This window comes from Cucurbita pepo, chromosome LG04 (assembly GCF_002806865.2).
Source record: "Cucurbita pepo subsp. pepo cultivar mu-cu-16 chromosome LG04, ASM280686v2, whole genome shotgun sequence".
In the NCBI taxonomy this organism is placed as follows: domain Eukaryota; kingdom Viridiplantae; phylum Streptophyta; class Magnoliopsida; order Cucurbitales; family Cucurbitaceae; genus Cucurbita; species Cucurbita pepo.
This window is the reverse complement of record NC_036641.1, coordinates 197,970-223,248: the sequence shown is the minus strand read 5'-3', so window position 1 is coordinate 223,248 and position 25,279 is coordinate 197,970. Positions and strand designations below refer to the sequence as shown.

General features: G+C 35.5%; 3 protein-coding genes and 1 non-coding gene across 8 annotated transcripts; 2 read left to right on the top strand and 2 right to left on the bottom strand.

Moving 5' to 3' along the window:
• Positions 1 to 1,602: 1,602 nt before the first annotated feature.
• Positions 1,603 to 1,673, top strand: TRNAG-GCC. Its single transcript has one exon. It is a non-coding gene; the product is annotated as a tRNA-Gly (tRNA).
• A 1,920-nt stretch (positions 1,674 to 3,593) lies between these two features.
• LOC111793731 (trihelix transcription factor GTL2) lies at positions 3,594 to 5,566 on the bottom strand. Of its 4 annotated transcripts, none has more exons than XM_023675753.1 (3): positions 5,017 to 5,566; positions 4,834 to 4,904; positions 3,594 to 4,761 (listed from the first exon to the last, which is right to left on the bottom strand). In XM_023675753.1, exons 1-3 carry the CDS (start codon positions 5,385 to 5,387, stop codon positions 3,710 to 3,712), a joined length of 1,494 nt encoding a protein of 497 aa, XP_023531521.1. In that variant the 5' UTR covers positions 5,388 to 5,566; the 3' UTR covers positions 3,594 to 3,709. The 4 variants fall into 4 exon arrangements, with proteins under 4 accessions (XP_023531521.1, XP_023531522.1, XP_023531519.1 ...); XM_023675754.1 differs by having other exon boundaries at positions 4,834 to 4,898; positions 5,017 to 5,565; XM_023675751.1 differs by having other exon boundaries at positions 3,594 to 4,904; positions 5,017 to 5,563.
• A 4,976-nt stretch (positions 5,567 to 10,542) lies between these two features.
• Positions 10,543 to 11,607, top strand: LOC111793532 (mitochondrial import inner membrane translocase subunit TIM23-2-like). The gene has a single exon (XM_023675458.1). The coding sequence runs from the start codon at positions 10,665 to 10,667 to the stop codon at positions 11,214 to 11,216; it is 552 nt and encodes a 183-aa protein (XP_023531226.1). The 5' UTR covers positions 10,543 to 10,664; the 3' UTR covers positions 11,217 to 11,607.
• Positions 11,608 to 12,367: 760 nt separating this feature from the next.
• On the bottom strand, positions 12,368 to 24,929 carry LOC111793538 (multisubstrate pseudouridine synthase 7). Of its 2 annotated transcripts, none has more exons than XM_023675463.1 (21): positions 24,704 to 24,929; positions 24,138 to 24,216; positions 23,841 to 24,038; positions 23,357 to 23,568; positions 22,658 to 22,730; positions 21,459 to 21,515; positions 20,824 to 20,903; positions 20,681 to 20,743; positions 20,424 to 20,511; positions 18,345 to 18,447; positions 18,115 to 18,218; positions 17,792 to 17,865; positions 16,819 to 16,883; positions 16,503 to 16,687; positions 15,345 to 15,412; positions 15,187 to 15,247; positions 14,606 to 14,643; positions 14,424 to 14,492; positions 14,032 to 14,338; positions 13,768 to 13,856; positions 12,368 to 12,692 (listed from the first exon to the last, which is right to left on the bottom strand). In XM_023675463.1, the coding sequence occupies exons 1-20, from the start codon at positions 24,901 to 24,903 to the stop codon at positions 13,827 to 13,829; spliced, it is 2,154 nt and encodes a 717-aa protein (XP_023531231.1). In that variant the 5' UTR covers positions 24,904 to 24,929; the 3' UTR covers positions 12,368 to 12,692; positions 13,768 to 13,826. The 2 variants fall into 2 exon arrangements, with proteins under 2 accessions (XP_023531231.1, XP_023531232.1); XM_023675464.1 differs by having other exon boundaries at positions 12,370 to 12,682.
• Positions 24,930 to 25,279: the final 350 nt, after the last annotated feature.

The window sequence follows — 25,279 nt, the reverse complement described above, 5'->3', positions numbered from 1 at the left end:
AATTACTGCGGAGTGTTAGGATCGCACAACAACGCACACGCTCGATCTAGATGAACATAAATAACAGGATAGAGAAAGTGCAATGAGAACTCTGGCTAAGCGGAGTGTTAGGATCGCACAACAACGCACACGCTCGATCTGAACACAAAGAACAGGATAGAGAAAGTGCAATAGAACTCTGGCTAAAATTGTATGTAGGGTGAGAGAGAATTACAAGAATAGAAAGTATTTCAGAGTAATATATATAGTTCAGTTTACTATATATAGCTTTACCAGATTTAACCATAATAATCCTACTCTATAGAGTTATTTACTATATATAACTTATTTAACCATCTACTATATATAGCTTATTTAACCCTCCACTATTTATCATATATATAGCTCTACAGCTTTACCAAAATAACCGTTGACAAGCTATAAATAAGCAGGCTCCATAACCTGAACTCGATCCCTACCTTTCCTGTAAGGGATCTAACACGGGAAACCCAATCCCTACCAATTTCCTGTAAGGAATCTAATACGGGAAACCCGATTCCTACCAATTTCCTGTAAGGAATCTAACACGGGAAATCCAATCCCTACCAATTTCCTGTAAGGAATCTAACACGGGAAACCCGATCCCTACCAATTTCCTGTAAGGAATCTCTGCCCTAATCCTCGTTAAAATAGAGGTTTGAACACTACTTCTTTACAAAAAAAAAAATTTGTCAATATTGAAAAAATTATCTACCATTCCGTCCATGCCCACAATTACATTAAAGCCCTAATATTTAAGCCTATCAAGGTCACCTCTACCCGTTCACCTAACACCAACACATAGCTAGGTTTTACTCTCTCGCAAGCCACAAACTTACCCCGGTTGTGGTTGCAACACAACTTTAACTCAATGGTCCTAATTCTAACTTCATCTTAAGTTAAGATAAATAAATGAGTAGAACCTGGGTTAAATACTACGAAAACAAGGTCCCTAAATATAAATATACCTATCATCATTGCATTAGAATTACCAGCATCTCGGTTAGTAGTAGCATTTGCTCTTTCCTATTTGTGAGTTTGGGTGAACTATCCAACACCACTCAAAATAAAAGGATGGTTACCACCTCTCGAGAACAGTGAATCATCATGTGACCCTCCAAGCCATACCTAACACACAATTCCATCTTTTCCAGACCCCGACTCTAATGATATCTACTATACCATTTACATCGAGACTTGTCATGATCGTTGCTTCCCAGTTAGATTGCTAATTCCATCTCTGACTTGAGTGTGATCTCTATATAAAAAAATTTGTAAAAATTAAGATCGTATACCGAGCCTATCAATCTTTTTATAGTCTTAGGGTAGAGACGCTAATACTCAACCACTTGGAGATATTGTGGGATAATGGGCCACCAACTTCAACTACACAATAGTGAAATATTAATTAAATTAAAAAAAATGTAAAATTTAATAAAATAATAATATAAATAACTAACAAAAATTGAAGGACGATGTTTAGTGGAGAGTGACTAGCTTTGCAAAATAAAGAGATGAATTAAAATAATAATAAATAACAATTTTATTATCAACAATATAAATAGTTTGAAGGCTAAGCATCAAGCACCAGTGGTCTAGTGGTAGAATAGTACCCTGCCACGGTACAGACCCGGGTTCGATTCCCGGCTGGTGCATTCGTTTTTTATTTCTTTCTGTTGTCGTTTGGGCTTTAACAACGGCCCACTTATTCTTCTCCTATTGGACTTCAGAATATAAAGCCTACAACTCTGAAGCGTCATATGGATAGAAATTTTGTTTTTTTTTTAACTAACTTAACCATTAACTAAATTAACCAACCAACTCTACCTTACTTTTCGGTGACACAATCATATAAACTGCACCTTACTGTTCCGTAACACAATCATATAAACTTCAAAGTTAAACGTATTTTGTTTGGAATAATTTGATGTTAGGTGACCTCTTAGAAATATTTTTACAAAGCTGAACTTATGACCATGTTGTAAGTATGGAGCGTTCTTCTATCTTCGGTTTATCTTTTTGACCTAAAATTACCCCGAACATTTACCTTTATGCCATTTCTACCAAATGTGATATAATCCACGTCATTATATACTCGGAAGAACACACAAATTAACCAGAAAAAGGAAGAGAAAAAAAAAAAAGAATAAAAAGAATTTTGAATTTATTATTATTATTATTGTATTTATGGATCTCTGTTCACCAATGCACACGAGCGACAAGACAGAAAAAGAATCACTGATAGCACAATAATTCATCCAAAAAAATTAATTAAAAAAGAAAAAAAAAAGAATCTGGGTCCCACCACAGGCTTCATCTCAGTCGTCCGTTGTCCATTAATCAGAATAAATCAACGGCCACAAAACCATTTCCCAAAACAAAACCAACCAAATTACAGAAACAAAAAGTTATTTTTATATTTTTCTATCCCAACAAAAGAAAAATGGAATAAAATTAAATTAAATAAAACAATAATGTGAGCAGAGTTTTCAGCTTGAGTGGGCCCATTACTCCATGGGGGAGGGGGGCTCTGATTCACTGCAACATATCTACATCACATGTGATGAGCCTGCAGCACTCTGATGCTGCCACCTGCCACTCTGTCATTATACTACTAAAAATAATAATAATTAAACAGTGTATAAAGATTTTAAGTCCACAAAATAATAATAGTAGCCGCACGTGCGTTTGTGGGGCCCACTCTTATCAGACGACTGTGATTCATTTAAGTTCCTTAGTCAAAGTGTTATCAAATGATCAGATAGTCAAAGGTTTGACTTAGGCTCTCAAACTTTATGTACACGAATTCTAATGATGTCCGAAACGTTCGATCTGACGGTTGATGGTAATGGGAGTTGGAGAAATCTTTTCATTGTAAATACAATAATCTATAGGTTTATAAAGTCATAATAACACTAAAATGATTAGTTTAGTTAAAAGAAATGAAGTGTTCGAATTAATATTTAATATATTAAATAATATTTGGGCTACATTCGTGGGCTGACCTACTTGTACTCGTTGTTCTCGTGGGTTGCTGATTTTGTGGTCTGGGCTGAGTAGCCTTGTGGACTTTGGGACTAGTTGTTGCATTTCACACGAGGTCGGGGATTTTGGTTATTGGATTCAAATCTAATCTAACCCAACTTGATTTCCCATGAACTACTTCTTCTTTACTCGAGATGGGCATTTACCTCTTTTTCTGGGGCCGTCAGGAGCTTCAAATGAGTATTAGATGATGACTTTACTTTTGGTTGTTTTTCAAAATGTCTCGTACCAATGAAGATATTATTTTTTTAATTATATGTAAGAGCCCAAGCCCACCGCTAGCAAATATTGTCCTCTTTCGACTTTTTCTTTCGGGCTTTCTTTCAAAGTTTTTAAAACGCGTCTGTTATAGAGAGATTTTCAAACGCTTATAAAGAATATTTCGTTTTCCTCTTCAACCAATGTGGGATCTCACAGTTTACCCTTTTTCGAGGCACAACGTCCTTGCTGACACTCGTTTCACTTTCCAATTGATGTGGGATCTCACAATTAGATAAGATTTAATCATTTAAAAAAAAAAAAAACCCGAGTAAACTAATATAATGTATATTATGCAAAAAAGAATCCATAGACAACTTACAAATAGCCTCGAACCAACAACGTTATTTGAGACATGTAATACAAATCGAGGAGGTTTTGCGACAGGTCATAGTGGTTTTCCGACAACATTATCCGGCAAGTTTTCCATGCTCCTATTCCCTCCTTGATTGTACAATGTACTGAGTTGGTGAAAATAAGGGCAAGTTCTCGAGTCAATAGATCTCTTCTTGTTCACATCTTTCGTCTTTCTAAAATACTTGTTTATATTCTCCCATTTCTCTTTGCATCTCTTCGCACTTCTCTTATAACCCAATTGAAGCATTCCTTGCGAGATTCTCTCCCACAACGGCGCTTTTGGCAACGTTGCTTGATCCGTGCCACCGCTCTTATCCTGATCACTGTTACTGTTGTTGTTGTTGCTGTTGTCGTAAAGGCTACACCTCACGTTCACTAGAGCCAACACTTCATCTCTCGGCCATCGTTTTCCCAAGTCATCTACCTCTTTTTCTCGACTTTTCGGGTTTTGGGGAAGCTTTTGAATGGAAAATGGTGGCGGGTTTGAATTCGGGTCTTGAGGAGGAAGGATTCGGGTCGATGAACTAGGGTTTTTAGGGTTTTGGGTTTGGATTAAGGAGGAGGAAGAAGGAGAATTAGGGAGATTATTGTTATTATTATGATGATGATTCAATGAATGAAGCAAATTTTGTAAATCCTTCTTGGATTTAGAGGAAGAAAAAGGGTTTGAAATTGAAATTTGATTCAAAATTTCAATCATTGTAGCTTGTCTATCACTTGCAATGGCTTGTTCTTGAGCCATCATTTGAAGCTCCTTATGAAATCTCTCCATTTGTTGCTTCTTCCAACATTCCTCTTTAGCTATCTTCTCTTCTTCTCTCTTCAACATCTCATGTAAAAGCTTTGAATGAATCTCCTCTTGTTGGATCATCATGTTCTTCACAATATCCTCACAATAACCCTTCAACACTTCAAATTCCCTTTGCCTCGTCGTCCTCGTCTTCCTCTTCCTCTTCGATTTACTACTACTCTGTTGTTGCTCGTCGTTGTCGTCGTTATCGTCGTTGTTGTCGTTGTTGTCGTTTCCCTTTTCGTGTTTGGCTTCTTCGGGTACTACAACGACGGCCCCACGGTCCTCGGTTTCTTGATGATAGTTAAGCTCATGAGTGAGGAACATGCAAGTTTTGTTGTAGTTAATGTGGTTGAAATACCTACTCTCATCTTCAAATTTCTCCTTGCATTTGTCTGGTGTTCTTGTGAAGCCAACCTCTCCTAATTTTCTGTACCTAACATGATTCAATTATGAACAAAAAGAAACCAACATATATGCTTTGCATTTATTTCTACCATCATAATAATATAATTGAAAGTTTTTGGGGTTGAATTTAATTTGATGACCTTGAAACATGTTCCCAAGTGGATTCAGGGAAGCAATTGTCAATGTTGGATCTGATTCTGAGGAGGGCAAGAAGCTCATCATTGCTCCATTGATTATGATGATTATGACGATGATGATCCTCCAAATCCATAGCCACCGACAAATTCGCCATCGTCGTTGTCTCGTTATCGTTCTCGGAAGATTGATGAACGAGAGGATGATTAGAAGATGGATCGTAAGAATCAAATGAGTGGAAGTTGAAATTTGGAGAATGAAGAAGAAACGGAAGGGAATTAGAATTTGGTGGCGTTGCTGTTGTTGTTGTTGTAGTCGTTGTTGTTCTTGGAGCTAAGAATTGATGAAGCTGCTCGGACACTGATCCTTCGAACATTGTCGATTGTTCTTCGTTCTTCGTTCTTCGTTCTTCGTTCTTCTCTCTCCTTTAGGAAAATGCTTGAAATAATACAAAAACACGCAGCCCTATACAAAACCCATCTCTCAATTTCTCTATTATAACTTGTTTTTTGCTTCTTCTCTCTCTAGATCTCAATCTTCTTTATGAAAGATTTCGTCTTGTTGTGGAAGACAAAAGGATAGAGCCCACCACACCCTTCTCTAAGAAATTGAAACTCACCTTCCAAACAACACACATAGCATAGAGAGAGTATTCCGTTTCGGTATCGTCTCGATCGAGAGATTAAAAGTTTAAATCTTTAACTATAAGTAAATATCGGAAATTCGAATTTCTATGTGGATTTCTTTAGCCTTGAACTCGTGAGAAAAGACGGTTGAGATTTTATGGATAGCTCTTTTTTAGTATGTTACCACTCATGTCGAGGTCATGTTATTGGATTAGGATTTGGATTCGGATTCGACACTTGATTAGTTAGATATTCTTTTATGTGAGATCCCAGATCAATTGGAGAGGAGAATAAACATTTCTTGAAAGGGTGTAGAAACCTCTCCCTAACAGACATGTTTTAAAACCATGAGGCTGATAACTATACATAATGGGCTAAAGCGGACAATATCGACTAGCGGTGGGCTTGAACTATTATAAATGGTATCAGAACTAGACACTGGGAGGGTGTGCTAGCGAGGACGTTGGACACCCAATGAGGGTGGATTGTGAGATCCTACATAAGTTGGAGAGGGGAACAAATTATTTCTTATAAGAGCATGTTTTAAAACCGTAAGGTTGACAATGATACATAATGGGTCAAAGCGAACAATATCTATTAACGGTGGGCTTGGCTATTGCAAATAGTATCAAAGCCAGACATCGAGCAATATGCCAGTAAGAACGCTGGTTCCAAAGGGGGTGAATTGTGAGATCCCACATCGGTTGGAGAGAGAAACGAAACATTTCTTACAAGAGTGTGACATCCCTAGTAGACACGTTTTAAAATCGTGAGGCTGACGACAATAAGTAACGAGCCTACCAATTTTAGTACAAAAAGATCCCGGTTCAACAGCTAATACATACAAATATTGTATATGAATTTGGTCCTACCAATTTTGATCCCTTTATTACCATCACACATTACTTTTTATCATTGCACCTTAAATTTTTCCTAGGTAACATCATTTATAAAAAAAAAAAATTAAAATTTTTGAAAAATCTCTCACATTTAATGCATATTTCTTTTAATTGTACCCTTTGTGTGGCCCATTTACTTGAAATTATTATGTACTTACATATATATATATATATATATATATATATATTTACTTTCGAGTGAAAAACAACCATTGGTTTAGATTCTCACGTCGTGTGACTCTAAGTTGAGTTAGTGAGTTCGATCATTTCGTGCGATTTAGAGAGACTAGACCTTTTCATCGATGATATATTTGAACCACTGTATAAGCTAGGAATGTCACTGTAGTTAATTAGTTCGATAATATGGTCACGTTATCTACTTGACTATTTCTACCGGGATTGTTTATGATTGAGTCATTTAAGCATTTCTTTACCATCGTATCTTCAGGTCACACTCTCGACATAAATTGATCGTCCACAGTCTTATAAAAAAATGTTTTGTTTCTTTCTCTAACCGATATGAAATTTTACAAGAACTATTAATGTTTTGGTTAATAATATAATATCTTACCTAATTGAACTATCACCGAATCGACATTACCCAATAATCGAAAAGACGGGATCATAGAGTGGGAAGCAAGTGAAGTACACGCGCAACCAAGTGCAAGTGGGGAAGGGAAGAAGATGGATATTGTTTTTATTTTATTTTATTTTTTAAAAAATATATATATTTATAGTATCGGAGAGGGGGGTGGGCCCATGTAAGCCAATGCGAAGGGCAGAAGAGAGGGCATGACGTTGTAATTAACGGCAACTGGATGACACAGACACGTGAACACATGCAGAGATTGGGGCCATTTATTTATGTCTCAAAACAAACCTGGCTATATTCACATGCTCCACAGCCTATTTTAACTTCTCTGCACCCTCCAATCCTAGCCCTCCATTTCTCTGCCTTTTCAACGGCACTCAAATTTTTTTTTTTTTTTTTAGTTTGAATAATATTTGTGTATTTTAGATTAGATAATTGAAATAAGTCGATCGTAAGCTAAAGGGAGATATTTACTACCGGATAGCTGTCGTTTTTTATTTTTATAAAATTATTAGATATGTATGCATGTGACTAATCTGTGAATATACGATATATATCATTGAAACATGCTTTGGAATAGTGATGTGACGTATCGTTTACGAGAATTGATTGACGTGGTAAAAAATGATTTTCGGGTAATAACATATTGAGGGCTCTAGTAATTAGCCATTAAAGTCACTGGTAGGGGTGATCAAGGTCACCGTATGAGGTGGGCTCATATTTTGTTTCCTTGTTTTGGAAGGAGATCGAAGTTTTCTTTTCCATTATTTTTTGGAACTAATCATAGATGTACGAGTTGGATGGTCGGGTCTTTATGTATCTATTAGGGTCAAGCTAAGCGATTCTAATCCAAGAGAGGTCGGGAGTAAGTGACCCATTTTCGAAAGAAAATTGGTCATTTGATTTGCAATAGCTTACTGTGTATATGATCTAACCCCAAATCGAGAAGTTTTTATACCCGCTTATAAATATTTTAAGGTAAAGATATGGGTGTGATGTGGGCGTGACGGAAAGAGTTGATGTTTAGTTTTGGTTCATTTTGTTGTGAGATCTCACATCGGTCGGAGAGAAGAACGAACCATTCCTTATAAGGGTGTGGAAACCCCTTTCTATAGTAGACGCGTTTTAATCGTGGGACTGTCACCGAAAAATTATCTGTATTAATAAATGAGTTGGCAACATAATTTATAAGCTTGATTGTAAAAAAATAAATGATTATCAAACGTTGAAAACTAGAACACGAGCACTCAAGTATATTTAAAAAGATGAGTAGGATACCGACGAATTAGAAACGACAGAGAAAGAGGCGAGGAGAAGAGAGAGAAGAAGATGATTAAAGAGGCTCAACAACCAGCAATGAGTTGTAAGAACATGAAAGAGACCCGTCATAACAAAAAATTAAATATGTATATCCATCCAAGCTAGAACGCCCTTCTCCGACCCCTCACTAAGCACACATACGACCTTTAAATTTGATACTCCAAAAAATTTCATTACATATTCCTTTGATGATATGTTAATAATAATATTATTACTATTATTATTGGACCTAAACTCACTTTAGGGTTTATTTTTTTTGTGATCGTGAGCATAAATGTTCGAATTTTGGATATATACAAAACAAATATCTAGACTCTTACGATCGAACTATGCTCAAGTTGACAATATACTTCATAACATACTTTTTTTTCTAAGCAAGATCTGTTACTAATTAAATTCGATAGTTCGTTTCTATTTAATTTCTAAAATTTTAAAGTTTGCATTGAGCTCGAGAGCTTTGATGTTAGATATGAAAAGATCGTGAAATTGGTCTTGTTTCTCTCTAACAGACGCGTTTTAAAATTTTGATGTGAATAATGACGTACTAATTTAATTACTACTTGACACAATATTGAGACTATGACCACGTGAACGTTAAAACCGATAGAATTTAAGTTTTTATGCATTTTCAAAACTTTTAAAAATATATAAATTTGAATTTAATATTGTTTTAAGGATTAAAATGAAAATTTAAAACAGATTTAAAATTTTCAATATATATATAATAAACAATTAAGAGTTGGAAAATGTACAAATGTTGGTACGGATTACAACTCAAAAGGCATCTTTTGGGCCCCACTTATTACATTTTGTTTTTTTATTTAAATATATATATATATATATATATATATATATATATATATATATATATATATATTTTATAAAAAAATGTATTTCAAATTACATCCTAAATTCTTTTTTATCTTTTGATTTTAAAATTATAATTTTGTCTTTATGGTTCGATAAGACCTCATAAATAGTCCATTCGATAGAGACTAAAAATGGACATTCAACCCAACAACCCGACATCCCGGACCAACCTAACCCGAACTATAAGGATTGGGTTGGGTTCATTTTTCTGAACTCGAACTGACTTGGTTCAGTTTCAGATTCATGGGATAAAATCTTCGAGTTGACTCGAGCTAAATAAAAATATATAAAATATATTAAGAAGTTAAAGGTTTGTCAGAGTGATACTTTGTCCTATTTTAAACTACTTGCACTCGACAATCGTATATCAAATATATTAACTTTTTTTATTATTTCGAAGAATTAATTATATAAAATTATAATAATTTATTGAAATCCAAATGGATAATTGGGCCAACTGTGGGCTCATTCATCGAATTTTGGAAGCCCAACAAGACGAGTCCAATTAGTAAGTAATAAAAATTAAAATATAATAAACATTCTTAATTTACTTAATTATCCAATTAGATTCTTAAATAGATATTGAGTCTCTTAAAATTTTGATAAATAATCGAAGTAGAGATTAGTTTTGTATTGTTTCACGAGATATGAATCACCTGATTAGGATCGTACGTGCAATTTTGCTATGTTTGAAATTCAAACCCACATGCCATTTTAGATCATTGAAGTTTCATCAAACTCTTAGCTCTCGTTTCGTTATGAGGTTCTATCGAGATAGGTAGCCCCAATCCTTTTTCCTCGAGATATGAATCACCTCTTTAGGATTGTACGTGCAATTTTGCTATGTCTGAAATTCGAACCCACATGCCATTTTAGATCATTGAAGTTTCATCAAACTATTAGCTCTCGTTTCATTATGAGGTTCTATCGTGATAGGTAGGACCAATCTTTTCTCCTCTTCTTGACCGACCCGTAGTTGTTCATGGCTGACAAATAGGAATTTAGGTCGTAAAAGAAAGACACTAACCTCTATTGGGATTTGACATTCGTAATCTACATGAGCACTACATGAACACGGGTCGTCTTAGATCATTGAAGTTTCATCAAACTATTAGCTCTCGTTTCTTTATGAGATCTTACCGAGATAGGTAAGCTCAAGGCTTTCCCGTTTTCCTGACCGAGCAGTAGTTCTCGTTATTTTATTGGTTTTTTCCTTTACAAAAATGGGTTCCACGATAAACCCTATAAACCCTTTTCAACATTTTGAAGAAACCGCAATTCTCAAACCCTTCTTCTCTGATTCTCTCTCTACAGCCTTTGATTTGAACCCCTTTTCTCCTCCTCCAATGGAAGATTCCCCGCAATCAGCCGGTGATCGGAAGACCCGTTTCTACCACCCCTACCAAGACCTTCACGTCCCGATCACCAAGCTTTACGAGCTTCCCACCGCCCCAGAACATCTTTTCTTCGAAGAGGCGGCTAGGCCCCACCGTTCTTGGGGCGAAAATCTCCAGTACTACACCGGAATCGGCTACTTGTCCGGTGCCCTTTTTGGCGGCGCCAGGGGATCTCTCCAGGGCATTAGGGCGGCGGAGCCTGGCGACACCATGAAGCTTCGTCTTAATCGAGTTTTGAACTCTGGGGGTCAGGTCGGCCGCAGGGCTGGGAACTCTCTTGGGATTCTTGGCTTGATTTTTGCTGGTTTGGAAAGTGGGGTTACTCATTTGAGAGGCTCTGATGATGTTTTGAATAGTATTGTTGCTGGATTGGGGACTGGTGCAATTTATAAGGCGGCTTCAGGGCCGAGGTCGGCCGCCATCGCTGGTGCTATTGGAGGGATTGCTGCTGCAGCTGCGGTGGCGGGCAAGCAGGCAGCGAAGAGATATGTGCCAATATAGGCACACACAAATCTGTGGGGGGATTTCTTTGGAGGACGGTAAAGCATTTGATGGGTTCCTTTGATTTTAATTTCATGATGTTGATACACAGATAGTTTAGTTTATTCATGTATTGGTGAACAATATACAGTATTAGGTCACTAATGCTCGATCTTCTTATATTGTAGTTTGTGTTGAATTGTGTTCTTCCTGTTTGTAATTGATTCTGAACCCTTATAGAGTCCTTGGTTTGAGGAAGATGATGTAACTACAGCATTGGAGAAAGGGGTGTGTTTAGATGACAGGATTTCTGCATAATTTGTACTTAGTGGAAAGTTTAGGAGCAGGGTTTGGTGCCATTTTTTTGATAGTTCATCTCAAACAATCAATAAAGCTGGTGATTTTTTCTTTACCTTTGGCAACTATAGAAGGTTCAAATGACAGGCATTTAAGGCATTTTCTTTACCTTTCTCAAATGTTGTGCTTACTTGACTGCATATGCCCAATTGTTGTCAAAAGCATATTCTTAATTTAGACTGCATCTGGGTCTGAACTGAGCCAGATACATTGATTAGGCTCTACACTTCTATTTCTTTTAGCAGCCATCGACTTATGATGAATTGGTGTGTTCGGTACCACTTGTTACAAGTCGCAATTGCGAATTGCATTTTGATGGTAGCAGACTTGCGATTGTGCGACACGCGTAGATTGTGCGGCAATTCGTTCTTGCGTCGCCAGGCGACGTATGCTCGAATCTCTGGCTCCGGTTCAAGAAGAAAGTTTTAGAAAACGGAGCAGAGAGATTTTGAAAGAAATGAAGTAAAAGGCAACTACGGCGGCTTACTACATATAAGTATTGAGTAGGGAGAAATTGACGGAAATGTTTCCATTTCAACAAGTGCAATCATGGGGTATGGCCTTCTTGTTTGACTTAGTCTTGAAGCATTTTTGTGGTGTAATTTAAATGGTTTAATTTGAAAAACGTGTCACCAAATTCCACATTGACCACAATGGCACTCTTTATGATAAAAGAGCGTTTTAGAAATAAGTCACGAGAATCTATGCTCAGAGTGTATATTTTTTCTAAGCAAAAATCTTAGCAAGAATAGATTTATCAAACCCCTGCAAAAATAGAATTGCAAATATGGCATTTACATCTGCAAAAAGACGTGTAGGGGCTCTAAAGCAATAATGCATATATAATGTTGCGCTAAGTATGACATGGAATAAGCATAAAGGGACCTTTCATGCACTTAAAAATTGCCTGAATACAACGCCCATGGGGGAAAACATCAGTATCATCATTCGTTGCATGCTCTTGTTAATTTAATTCAATTCAAGTCCTTGGACATTCCATAACATTTCCGAGTGAATGTCGAAACGAAAGTTGTATCTACCTCCCTCAAATGGAACAAGTCGAAACCTATGTGCAGATTAAGAACTTCTGATTTCTATCTACAGAGTGCACTTGGCATCAGGTTGGCTCTCTGCAAACAGCTAAACGGGCAAGTTTATAGATCACTTTAAAATGCAACTCTAAGCATTATTGAATTATAATAGCAAATGTTAAAATTGGTAAGGAAATAGCCATCAATCAGATATAGGCAATAATAAAGTCAACATATTTGAATGCAAGTACAGTTGAGTCATGTGGGCTTACTTTAGATGCAAGTATCTACATGTACAACGTTTTTGGTCAGATCACATCATAAGGCAAGAGCGAGTTTGAAAGTTGTACATCAAAATTTTGAAATGGGAAAGAGGCTGATTGACATCACTTCACAAACGAACAGAAGTGAGCAGATCAATTGGTGCTTTGTAATTTCTGAATGAGTAGAACTCATCTTTTAACTCGTACGCGAGTTAATTTTAACCCTTTAATTTCTATGATTCGGCCACAACACGATTTTTTAAGGTCAGCAAACAACTAAATTTAGGCTAGCTTAGAATCAAAGAGAACTGCAGGTATTGGTTCTTTAAATCATGTTCTTGAGATAAAGCCTGAAACATTAAAAACAGCGAACTCATAATAGGAAAGTCCCATAACCTACATTCATTCATTTTTTTATTCTTTGGGGATCCTAGTGTTCATATTTCTGTTTTCCATCCATAGAACACCTTGGGGTGTACACGACCTCTACTATCTTATCAGTTATAGTACTCAGAAGTCCAAAATCTGAACCCAACGAAATATAGTATGAATATCATTTACTAACTTTAGGCTTTCAGACAATCAAGGACCTCGTTCTAATGGATTTTCTTTAAATTATGTTTGTTCTTGGAATTATGCCGAATGTTTGTTATTAGTAGGATTTGGACATTGTATTCAATCTTAAGTTCGAGCATTTTTCATCTACCTTTATTGGTTAGGTTTGGACATTTCTTTAACATGATTTTGGTGCTTGTTAGTTGAACTTCGGGTGATTTGTTGGTTGATTCTGTTCACATGCACTTTTTTACTCACCTATTTTTCGACGACATAATTCTTCAAACAATCAACACGCGACATTTGTAATGTACAAAAGTATGATTCTGTTTTCTTCATATTTTCCAACTCAGTTAGAAGTCTTACCTTTTGGTTCCTATTGAACTTCTCTGGATTCCCATCAGTCTCCATGTATGGCGAAGTGATCACTCGTTTAAAGCTTTGTGGAAAGCAACCTGAGATAACAAATGAACTATAAATCCATGAACAACCCCACACGAGAATACCGAGATTGCATAAATTCTACAGTAAAGATTTGCAGAAGAAAAACGTATACTTCAATCCAAAGTTAGATCAGAACAAAATTATAATTAGCTGATGATGAAAAGTGGACAGAAGAGATGATCTCACAGAAGTTGATGTTTTCAGCAATTCTCTAATTGCCATCGTAGCATAAGATGACGTAGGGAGATTAAAGCTCAACTTAAGAGCCATCTGTGGATCCTGAGCGGCTTCCCCATTTTCATTTTCATTTGCTTGAAGTTTATTACTCTTTTTACAGGACCCTGATTGTTCTATGGAGTCCAATGAATCTTCATCTTTAGATTTATCATGCATTTTTTCTTCCTTGGTAATTTCAACACTTTGAGACTTCAAAAGGTTATCTAAATCACTCTCTGCCAGGGGTAAATTACGATCAACATATGAGATCAATTCCCTGCCAAACAACAACAGAATTTAATCTTCTAAAGAATAGATAAATGCAAGAAATTAATAATTTAAACAACATAAAGAATGTGTACCACTCATAGTCCTTTGGTCTTTGAAAAACGCTACGGTAGCTTCCAGTCATATTGGTAATTGAAAATTCCCTATGAACATATATCATAAAGCACAATATAAAGAGTATACAAGTAGAACTTTCAATACAATGAAAATATGAAGGAGAGAAGATGGCTTGATCTCATTAGAGTTTGTAACATACTTTACATTATGAATAGTCTCCGTCAAGTTAATTGAATCCTAAACAATAAAAATCAAGATTAGTAAAAAGAAAGGGTTGAACAACAAGTAAAACGCTACTAAAAGGGAAAAAAGGGATACAAAACGAGGTCCATACTCCACTATCTCTGTTTAAAGTTGGATAGTTGGTGAAGGGGACTTATCTTGGCCAAGTTTTATTTAGGACAGGAAGTCAGGGAACTATGTTTTGTCTTGTGTGTTGTAATTGGAGAGACCAAACCTCTCGGAAGTATCAAAGAGTACTTGTATCTTAAATTCTAAGCATTTTCAACTCAATAAAGGAAGATTTCTTCTAGTTGTCTATCAATTTCTTTTCTTTCAAATATCTGTGGTAAAGTAATTCAATCCTAGTTGATGATGAGAACTTGGGACTATTGCCCAAACAGAAATCACTCTCTGAGACAAGTTAGCCAAGAAACAGACTTTTTTCGTATCTAGTATCGTGTCTAGTAATTAACCCCACGAGAAGTGCATATGCTAAAAGAACTAAGATATTCTGATCGAAAGAAAGATACTAAACAGAGGTCAAGATTAACAAAGGACCTTAGCAGCTAAATCATGATAAACTTCAGCAATATCATTTGTGGGATAGATTACTCTTGACCTGTTGAAATAAACAAATCAAACACATAACCAAGTCACACAACAATCATAAGACCAGAATCGATTTTAACCAGGCCATATATATTTTCTACCCTCACCCAGGCAGGGGAAGTACAACATCATCAATAGTGAAGTTTCCACTTTGGACATCTTCTGCAGTAACAGCCTGTCAGATGTCAAGACTAATATTAATTTCAATCACGAATGTGGAAATAAAAAAAAGTCAGTTCTAGCAATTTAAGTTGGCCAGAACGCATTGAACCTAATTCCAGAGAAACATACAATGGACATCAACTTATTGTTCTCTGCACTGAGTGAAATTTAATATGGAAACTGGGAAAGGCTTATAGATCCTAGTTCCAGAGAAATGCAAGTAATATTATAAATTGCTTCAACTGCCAACATCACCCATGCACAAGTACAAAATCTTTGGAGTGGAAGCATAGAATCAAACCATATATTATTAGCCTTGGTACAAATCACAGTGAATAATTGGAACATGCCTATATATGCTAAGAAGCATAACGCTAGAGGCAGTTAAGAATAATGGAGAAATAACTCAAACTTTAAGACAAGTATAATCTATTTGGAATTTAAGCCGAGAATTATGACTATCTTCTTCAATTGATTTAACTTAAAAAAAAAAAAAAAAAAACATCAATATGTTCACACTTCAATAAAATATCTCTGAACAAACTGAACCTAAGGATATAGGCAATGTTTTAACTTCCTAATGGCTACCTCATCAATCTCTAGAGAATGAGAGTAGGATAAGCCCCATTTTAAATAGAAAAGTATTGATAAAAGAAAAATGTAAACCTATGTATTATTAAACATTATGATTATGATCATGATTATACAAAAAAACAAAAAGGGCTAATGGAAGAGTACTACACATGGAATTTTATGTTCTGAAAAAGCAAAGTTGACGTTCTTTTAGTGACATGAAAACAGATGTAAAGCACGCAGGCATTCTCATGGAAGCGTAAGCCTCTTCAATAAGTGGCAAACCTTATATCCGAGAAGTTGTGTACACCTCAAGATGAACCTAGAGCGTCTCGAAAACCTTTAAAACAACTAACATGTGCAAATTCAATTTTTATTTATAGGATGCACATCTTTTTTACTTAGTTGTTTCACAAAAGATCCTAAAGCATCAATATAAAATAACGGAAACTCAAATACCAGGCCCGAGCCTATAAGTAACAGTGAAAGGGCTCAAGGAGCATTTCCGAGTGTTGTTACTGGGAACCTACCTTCACGAGCTTATTTCTTTCTGTTGGAAGATCTAGCGTGCATATTTCCTCTAAATGACAAGAATCATATGTATTAGCATCACCACAGTCCTCGTCAACATTTTCTTCAGATTTTTGAACTGCAGCTGTCGCAGTGTGGTTTTCTTTGCAGTATACTAAGTCTCCAACAACCACTTTGTCAATCCCTGTTACATGGCGGTGTAACCATAACCACAGAAATAATGACACAAATAGTTACTACCTAAGATACCTTTTACAGTGATCATGATCGTGAAGCTCATATACAATAAGAAAATAATTATGGAAGTGCACACACCGTATTTTTGCACTCTCATACTTGCTGCATGGTTCCATAAATAGCTTTGGTAACTATGCACATACCTGAAAAGTAAGGAATGTTTAAAAGATGTAACAAGAAAGTTCTCCAAAGACAATCATTTAACCCATTATCCTCTTTGACCTAAATAACAAGCAAACGTCAATCTCCAAAAAGATCAAAATGTCTTGCAATGACATACAACTTGTAATATAATTTAATGTCATCAGTCAACGGGTAGAATCTCACTTTCTTGCACTGCAACTAACTTGGAGAAAGAACTACAAGACCATGGATTACAACTACTCTCCAATGAGAAACTGAGCACTAAAGAACACTGTATGAATTGGTAACTTAGGAAAAAGAAATGGGGCCCACTAAAGAACAATATGAGGATTTATTTACATATCAAAAAGAGAGAGAGAATGTTCAGATAAGAGATACCACTCCTAAAAGAACAAAAGCAGAATAGTTGTCATTTGCTTATACAAGCCTCGATACAGTCCATCATCCACTGGGACTGTGCCTATTCCAGAAAGTTCCCATATAGGCCTTCGATTTAAAAGAAAACAACATTTTAAGGTTCCACAGATCCAAAATAGGTTTCTAATTTTAATCCAACCTCAACAAGAAAGAATAACAAACGCTTGGCCATGCTTTAAGTTTTTTTTATTACAGCTTCAATTGGTGTTAGTCTTCCAGGATTTTCCCTTTCACTATTTTCATTTTCCAATAAGATCTGCATTTTAAACATATTTGATTCTGTTGCCCCTGTAGTAACATATCCATAGTTCGCTTTGTTTCTATTAATAAGGTAAAGTAACCTAGCAAATTGGATAAACAGGTGCAAATAAAGATCAACATCAATGTATCCATCAGTCATTAATGGTATGCATCTTAACAATTCACTGTAATAAAACAAGGCCAACTCCAGGCAGCAAGAAAACTAGTTCCTTCAAACATAATCACTTACATCATTCTCAAAGTTCTAGGTATAGCTTTAAGAGCCTGCAAATAGTTCCCAGGACACTTCTTCAAACATTGAAGCTGTATCATTTAAAAGAGAAGGAATTACATCACTATTACACACAAGGAAAATACAGCTTGCTGCTATAACGCAAAACCAGACACGCACACACACATATATACACGTATATATATTGATTGCTGGCTACCGGTACTAGGCAGTATAACACTACTGTCAAAATTTGATATAAAAAACATCCTTCGCTAGATGAATGTATAAGAAAAGCATGAGTAGAAATTAATGACTGACTATTATATTTATGAACTTACTATTGCCCTTTCAGCTACTAAATATCGAGGTAATTGCTTCAACGTCCCATCAATATCATTACTTTCCTTGTAGTAGTTTCTTGCCTCCGCAATTACATTGGTTTGTAATTAGAAACTGAGTTAAGAAAAAAATTAACTAATAGTTTTATCTAAGCCTGCGAGGAGAAAAACTTTGGAAGTAGATGTGTAGAGAGACAATTTATCTTTCAATGCAGATAGTAAAAGGATATCCCCTTCTCTTGGATCAAGAATCATATTGACAGCACCCTTCCACTCTCCTCTAAGAAGTGAAGCTCCAACGAGATGAGTTGGTACAGAACCACTTCCAAAACGCTGCAGCAGCACATATAGCATCAGTTAGCAAAATCTCCAGAAAGATTGAATCAATAGCATGCATTGCATCAATTAAAAAAACTAACCTAAGATGCACCATACATGTATCCCATAACTAACCTTAGTTCCTCGTTCCCGCCCTTGTACCGTCGCATACACAAATTTAATTGGTGGTTAATTAAGCTATCGAATAACTAATAGAACAAGAACACATGAACATATCTTCAATCCTAAAGAATGAGTACCTTAGTTGCATTTTGAACATTGTATTTTTTTTGTTCATGAAAAGCAAAATTTTCGTTGAGAATGTGAAGAATACAGAAGGGCATAGCCTTACAAAAACGCCAAAGCCAAAACTAGCTATACAAAAAAGATCTCCAATCTCAAAGAATTAGATCTAACAAATAATTACATAAATTCTTGAAAACCAAAAGAGGAGCATCAAAAGCATGTTGGTCACCTACCTAGAATTTAATATCCGGCGAGCTACCTTGACTACCAACTTTAATTGGGTCATAAAGTTGTGACATGAGAAAGAATAGTCGAGGAGCATACAAGTTGGTCCTAACACNAAAAAAAAAAAAAAAAAAAAAAAAAAAAAAAAAAAAAAAAAAAAAAAAAAAAAAAAAAAAAAAATACCCCATAAAAAGAAAAAAATTGTTTGAGTTTAGGTTTTCTAAACAAGCTAACCACAGAACTTTCTCTCTCTCTGGCATGAACCTTTCCAAACAAGCTTTTCCTTACATTAAACCAAAATCAATTAGATATATTTTGAGCATCCGTCTCTTTTCATTTACTCATGAAAAAAAAAATCTAGTTCAAACAAAATCAAAATCAGTTAGACTTTTAGTGTAACGACCCAGATCCACCGCCAACAGATATTGTCCTCTTTGGGCTTTCCCTTTCGAGCTTCCCCTCAAGGCTTTAAAACGCGTCTGCTAGGGGAAGGTTTCCACACCCTTATAAATGGTGATTTGTTCTCCTCCCCAACCAATGTGGGACATCACAATCCACCCCCCTTCAAGGCCCAACGTCCTCGCTGGCACTCGTTCCTTTATCCAATCGATGTGGGACCGCCCCCAAATCCACCCCCTTTGGGGCCCAGCGTCCTTACTGGCACACCGCCTCGTGTCTACCCCCCTTCGGGGAACAGCGAGAACGCCGGCACATCGTCTGGTGACTGGCTCTAATACCATTTGTAACGACCCAGATCCACCGCTAGCAGATATTGTCCTCTTTGGGCTTTCCCTTTCGGGCTTCCCCTCAAGGCTTTAAAACGCGTCTGCTGGGTGAAGGTTTCCATACCCTTATAAATGGTGATTTGTTCTCCTCCCCAACCAATGTGGGACATCACATTTAGTGTCTCAAATTTCTAGCAGATGCACTTTTAGGATCTGCAAACCAGCTCCCGAGACCAAAATGTTTACTAGTAACCCATCTCCTAAGAGCTTACTGTTGATTAAAATAGTGTCATCCTCATTTAGCCACAAGTGCAAAATTTCTCTTTACAAGGCTTTCAACGTTGAGATCTTCTCAGTCGGTAAAGAGACTTTCAACTAACAAGATTACATGCTACAATGTTTCCAACTCTTCCACAAGAAATTTATGTTCATCTTCACCAAGAGACTAGCCACCTTAGAAGGACTTCGAAAAGGGAGAGATAATGAGTGGGGGATATTAAGCATAAGAATGTTAGCAAGCACAAGTATTCTGCCAAGCACCATATTTCTCCAATTAAGTAATTAAGTTTATTCAGAACTTGTTTTTCCACCAGCTTCTTAAAATAAATGGAAAAGGGATTACATTCCAAAGTCAACCCCTAAGGGACGCCAAATTTCAATTATATTTGTACAAGCTATGATGGGTTTAGAAAAATTGAGTCGGGGTCAAGACCACACACCACATCTACAACCTAAGATTTGATCAGAATGCAGCAAGTTTCTTATGAGCCGAGATATTAAATTAAAAAGAAGTACCTGTAAGCCAAAGTAATTAATAAAACCATGCCTTCCTAAAGCTTCAGCAGATGCTTTGATGGTGTCTTCACTATCTGCTACAACTCCTCTGATAAAATGCACGGTGAATTGAATCATTAAAGTATAAACATCATTTAACATACTTCAACATTTTGTGGGTGTAGGATTTGAACCTCGAACCTTTAGGTTGAGGCTATCATTTAACATACTACAACGTTAAAAACCTACATAAAAGGAATTTCAGTGACAAAACTTACCGCAAGGTGATGGTAAACCTGTTACCCAGGAGCTGCCCAAGAAGAAGCCCTTCCTGGATATAGCTGGAAACAAAGTATGGAAACATATCCGTGCATAAAAATTTTAATACGTCGGCAAAGCATGAAATTGGATCCTGCCTTACCTGAAGTTACCCAACTTGATACCAATCAACCGATCATTAAGAGCAGCTAATCTACTTGCGTGTTGCTTAAATACAGTTACCTGGAAAGCCAAGAAATATTTTCCTTAAATCCCTAACGAAACAAACTCATCCTATCAGAATGACAGGATGATGATGAGATTCAACGGATGGAAAAGGCATAAAAGTGTTTTTCTTTAAATAAGAAACTCAGTGTCATAGGCTAAATGAAATTACAACATGCCNTTTCACAAGTCAATTTTTGTTTGTTTTTTTTTATTATTTTATAAAAGGGAACATAATTTCTCAGGAATGAAATGGGCAGAAATAAATATTAGAAAAAATTAATTACTCCAATTCTGGAGGGGGTATAGCTAGAGTTAAACAAACTGGATCTCGAGACCAAAGAGAAGCTAGAAAAACTCACTTCAAAATTATCCTAGGAAGTTTATGAATTCTCCTATTTTTCTCCAACCAAACTAACTAAAAGAGAGCTCTAATCAATTTTACCAAAACGCATCCTTTAGAAGCTTAAATAAAATGTAGAAAGGGTAAACAACTGAGGTTGGAATAGGTGGTTAATAAAACAAACAAGATACAAAAGCAAGCAAGAAAAATGGTGAGACACTATTAATTACCCTTTGAGTTGTGATGGCGCGCTTATCTTTAGTACCAGCAAAACCAAAAGACCTCGTCTGCCCAAGAGATCTTGTGTGAGGAAGAAGAATAATTATTGTAACCAGGGCTAGCATAAAGTACATTTATGAATTCAGAATGAAGTAAATGTGCAACCGTTTTTCCCCATTGCAAATGAAAGACAAACCAGAAGAACCAACACATTCCACTATACCTAATAGCAAATCATAAAAAAGAAACTGTAGTATTCAGACAAGTTTATTCTTTTACATATTCACAAAGACATCATAATATACCTCGCAAACATTTCTTTGAGACAAGGAAAAGATAGCAACATCCATCAAGCATGTTCTTTACATTTATACCCATTTTATAGAGTTTACAATTATCTAGAGAGATACGATATAATAAACAATAAGAAGGTGACCATAATGAACAATTTTTTTCTTTAGTGGGAAAGAGAAAGGAAAATCAAAAGTTCTCATATTCAAGCCATTCTCTAAACGATTATAGACAGTCTCACCTTCTATATAAGATCATAGACAGTCTCCCCTCTTATTGTGCTAATTGGAAGTAACTTATCTTAACACAACATGATGCTTTCCTACCTAGCCTTTTGTAATTTTTCATCCTTTGGAATGAGATTTATTAGTATCTTATCACAAAAAAGGGTGGGAAATAAGACCAGGAACTTATACCATTAAGTAGTAAGTGGCCTTCTAGATATATCGTTAGACGAACTGCTGCTAATAGCCTAATAATAGTCGCAAGAAAAGGGTCTCTCCTATTTTATAACTAAATCAATCATGTGTCCATTTTCCTGACTTTAACCATTTTGGTTGGTTAAGAGAGAATTATGAATGGAGAAGAAGGGGTAATGTGCACTCAAAGAAACAAGGACACTACAAATTACAAAGGACTAGTATAATTGGACAAACATCAAATAGGACTAAGTGTCCACCCCAAAAGGTGATTAGCAAGGATCTCGCAAAAAGTTTATCAAATTTTCATATACCAATGAAATTGTTTCTTATTAAAAAAAAGTAACAACATAAAAAAAAATAAAAAAATAAAAAAATAAAAAAGTTTATCCAATTTATTGAAAAGAAAATGGGGAAAAAAGAAAGCAAAGGTTCCTTGTAGAGAATCACCCAAACAACAAATTAGATTGAGATATAAGCCACGCTAAGAGTATGCATACCTGGATACCGAGCATCTTCCCTATAAGTCCCAATGCCTCTTGTGTGTCTTTGTTCTCCTTGTAAAGATGAAACCTATAATTTTTTTCGGCAACATCTTAAAGTTGATAAACAATTCAAAATCAAAATAGATGAAACCATAAAAATTAGATGGAACAAGAAGAAAGACACCGGTTCTAGCATACAAAATAATCTAGACGAGTTTCCAATCAATGGTTGACTCATTGATAACAACTCCATTCTAGATTGATGCAATGTTGCGGTACAACATTTTTTTTATATGTAATGGTATAAAAATGACGAGACAAAATATACAAAAACAAAAACAAGAGGCAAAATATCCACTAAAGCAACAAAATTAAAAAAATAACTTATCGTTGTCAAAAAGATCATTTAACCACTTGTTAGAAAGGCCAGTAGGCATTTATATCAAGCATCAAGATGAAGCAAGAGCACGAAGTTGCCAAGATTCTTGTTACATTTTGACATACATGTTTTGCTAGTAACGAAATATTTATCATGAAAGATACAAAATATTCAGAAGTCGGTTCATATAAAGTACATCTATCAATTCAGAATTAGAAGCAAGTCCCAAGCAGAAAAATAAAACATTTCTTATAGAAAGGGAAGGTAATAAGAAATCCCAATCTTTAGGCATCCACAAAACAAACAGAAGAACTAAAAAGTAGAAAAGCCCTTACCTGAGAAACTTGCCAACATGTTCGGGCCAGTTGTCTGATCCTCTACTGTCAAAGGGTTTATCACCCCTTTCTTTTCGTTTCTTAGAGACCCGACCTCGGTTATTCTGCAATCCTGAATCTACTCTCACACGGACACATTTTGATGAAGAATCAGGTCCATCAACCGTATCGGTCACAAGGAAATTAAATTTCTTAAAGAAATTGTGAACAGCCTGAAAACCAAAAAAAATCAGCGAGTAAACTATGGTGGTGAAAAAGTTTTAAAAAATAATTTTTTTATACATTAAATTTGACTGACGATGAGAGAAGTTGCCCTTTGAGCGAAAAACTTTAAAATAAAATAAAATAAAAATATATATCAATCTGACAATGAACAGTTTCTACCAAACTATAATAATCTAGAAATTAGCTAAAAGAAGAAAAACAAAGAGCTAACAAAGTACAAATATACAAATACATTAACAAACAAAGTCTAAGAGCCAACCGTTCGATGAGATTTATCTGTATCTGGGGCAAATACAATAGGTGAAATACTGTCATCCACACCAGAGCTGATTTGCTTAAGAAAAGCTTCCAAAATCTCAGCATCAGAAGCACCAGCTAGAGATCTAAACAATTCAATTTCAGAAGCATAACTCTCACTTGTACCGTGAACTTTCATCGGTTTGCTTTCTGAGACAATCTGAATGTGTTAGAAGAAATAAAATTATCACACACAAGGGAAAAAAGAATCAACATTTTAGGCATGTAATAGAAACACCGAGAAATTTAACTTGACCACCTCTGGAGGAGCATCCAATGACGTCAAATGAACAACATTCCCATCAGTGTCAACTTCGTTCACAATGAAGTCAGAATACCTTTACCAAAACCAAGAGGGGAATGTTACAATGATAGGATTCTTACGGTTTTCAAAAAAAAAAAAAACAAAAAACAAAAAAAAAAACAAATTCTAAAAAGAGAAAAATCCTCCCTTGATTCAATGCTTGTGAGAATATGGCTGAATTAACATTCCTACATCAACCTAAAGCCCACTGCTTTATTTCTCACTCAAAGATTAGAAGAGAACAACAACGGATCACATTTCGATCATGCCATTTTGTTTTAGAATCAACAAAAAATTCACTGATAAGCAAATTACAAAAGTGGGGACTAAAACACTCTGCCGACTAAATCATAAGAACATCAACAATAATTAGTAGCTGAAGGTTACCCCTCTGATCTCGTTCATTCTAGTTTTATTACCAATTCAAAACTTTGCGTCATATGTTCATCACAATCAAGCAGATAGTCGTACAAAATTGGTATGAGCAGCATAGAAGCCCTGAGAAATGAAGGGAGTGAGACCTTTGCTTAAGAATGCCGCGAAAACCAGGGAGAGAAGAAATGTAACTGAGAATGCCGACATCTGATTCGCCTATGGATTTCATCGCCATGACTGTAATCGAAGAAGACCTGTTGGTGCATTTAGTAATGGTGAAAGGCTTACAGAGAAAGTAGGGTTTTAGGGCACAGAGGTACGATATCCCTGGCCGGTGCCACCGCATCTAGGGTTTTTCGTTTTTTTTTTTTCTTTTTTCTTTTTATTTTTATTTTACCATATAGTGGTTTTCCCTCGAAATTTAAAAAAATAAATAAATAAAATTACAAATTTAATTAGTTAAAAACTAGAAATATATTAAAAATATATATATATAGTTTAGTTTTAAAGTACTATTGTGCTGTTTTATTAATTTAAATAATTTGTTTTCAAAAGTATTGTTATAATTTTAATATAAAAATTAATGTATTGTGAAATTATACATAATAAACCTTAATATTATATATATATATATATATATATATATTATATAAAAACTAAAAGGCAGAGACGCTCGACACCAAGGGAAGGAATTTTTTTTTTTTTAAAATATAATATAATAT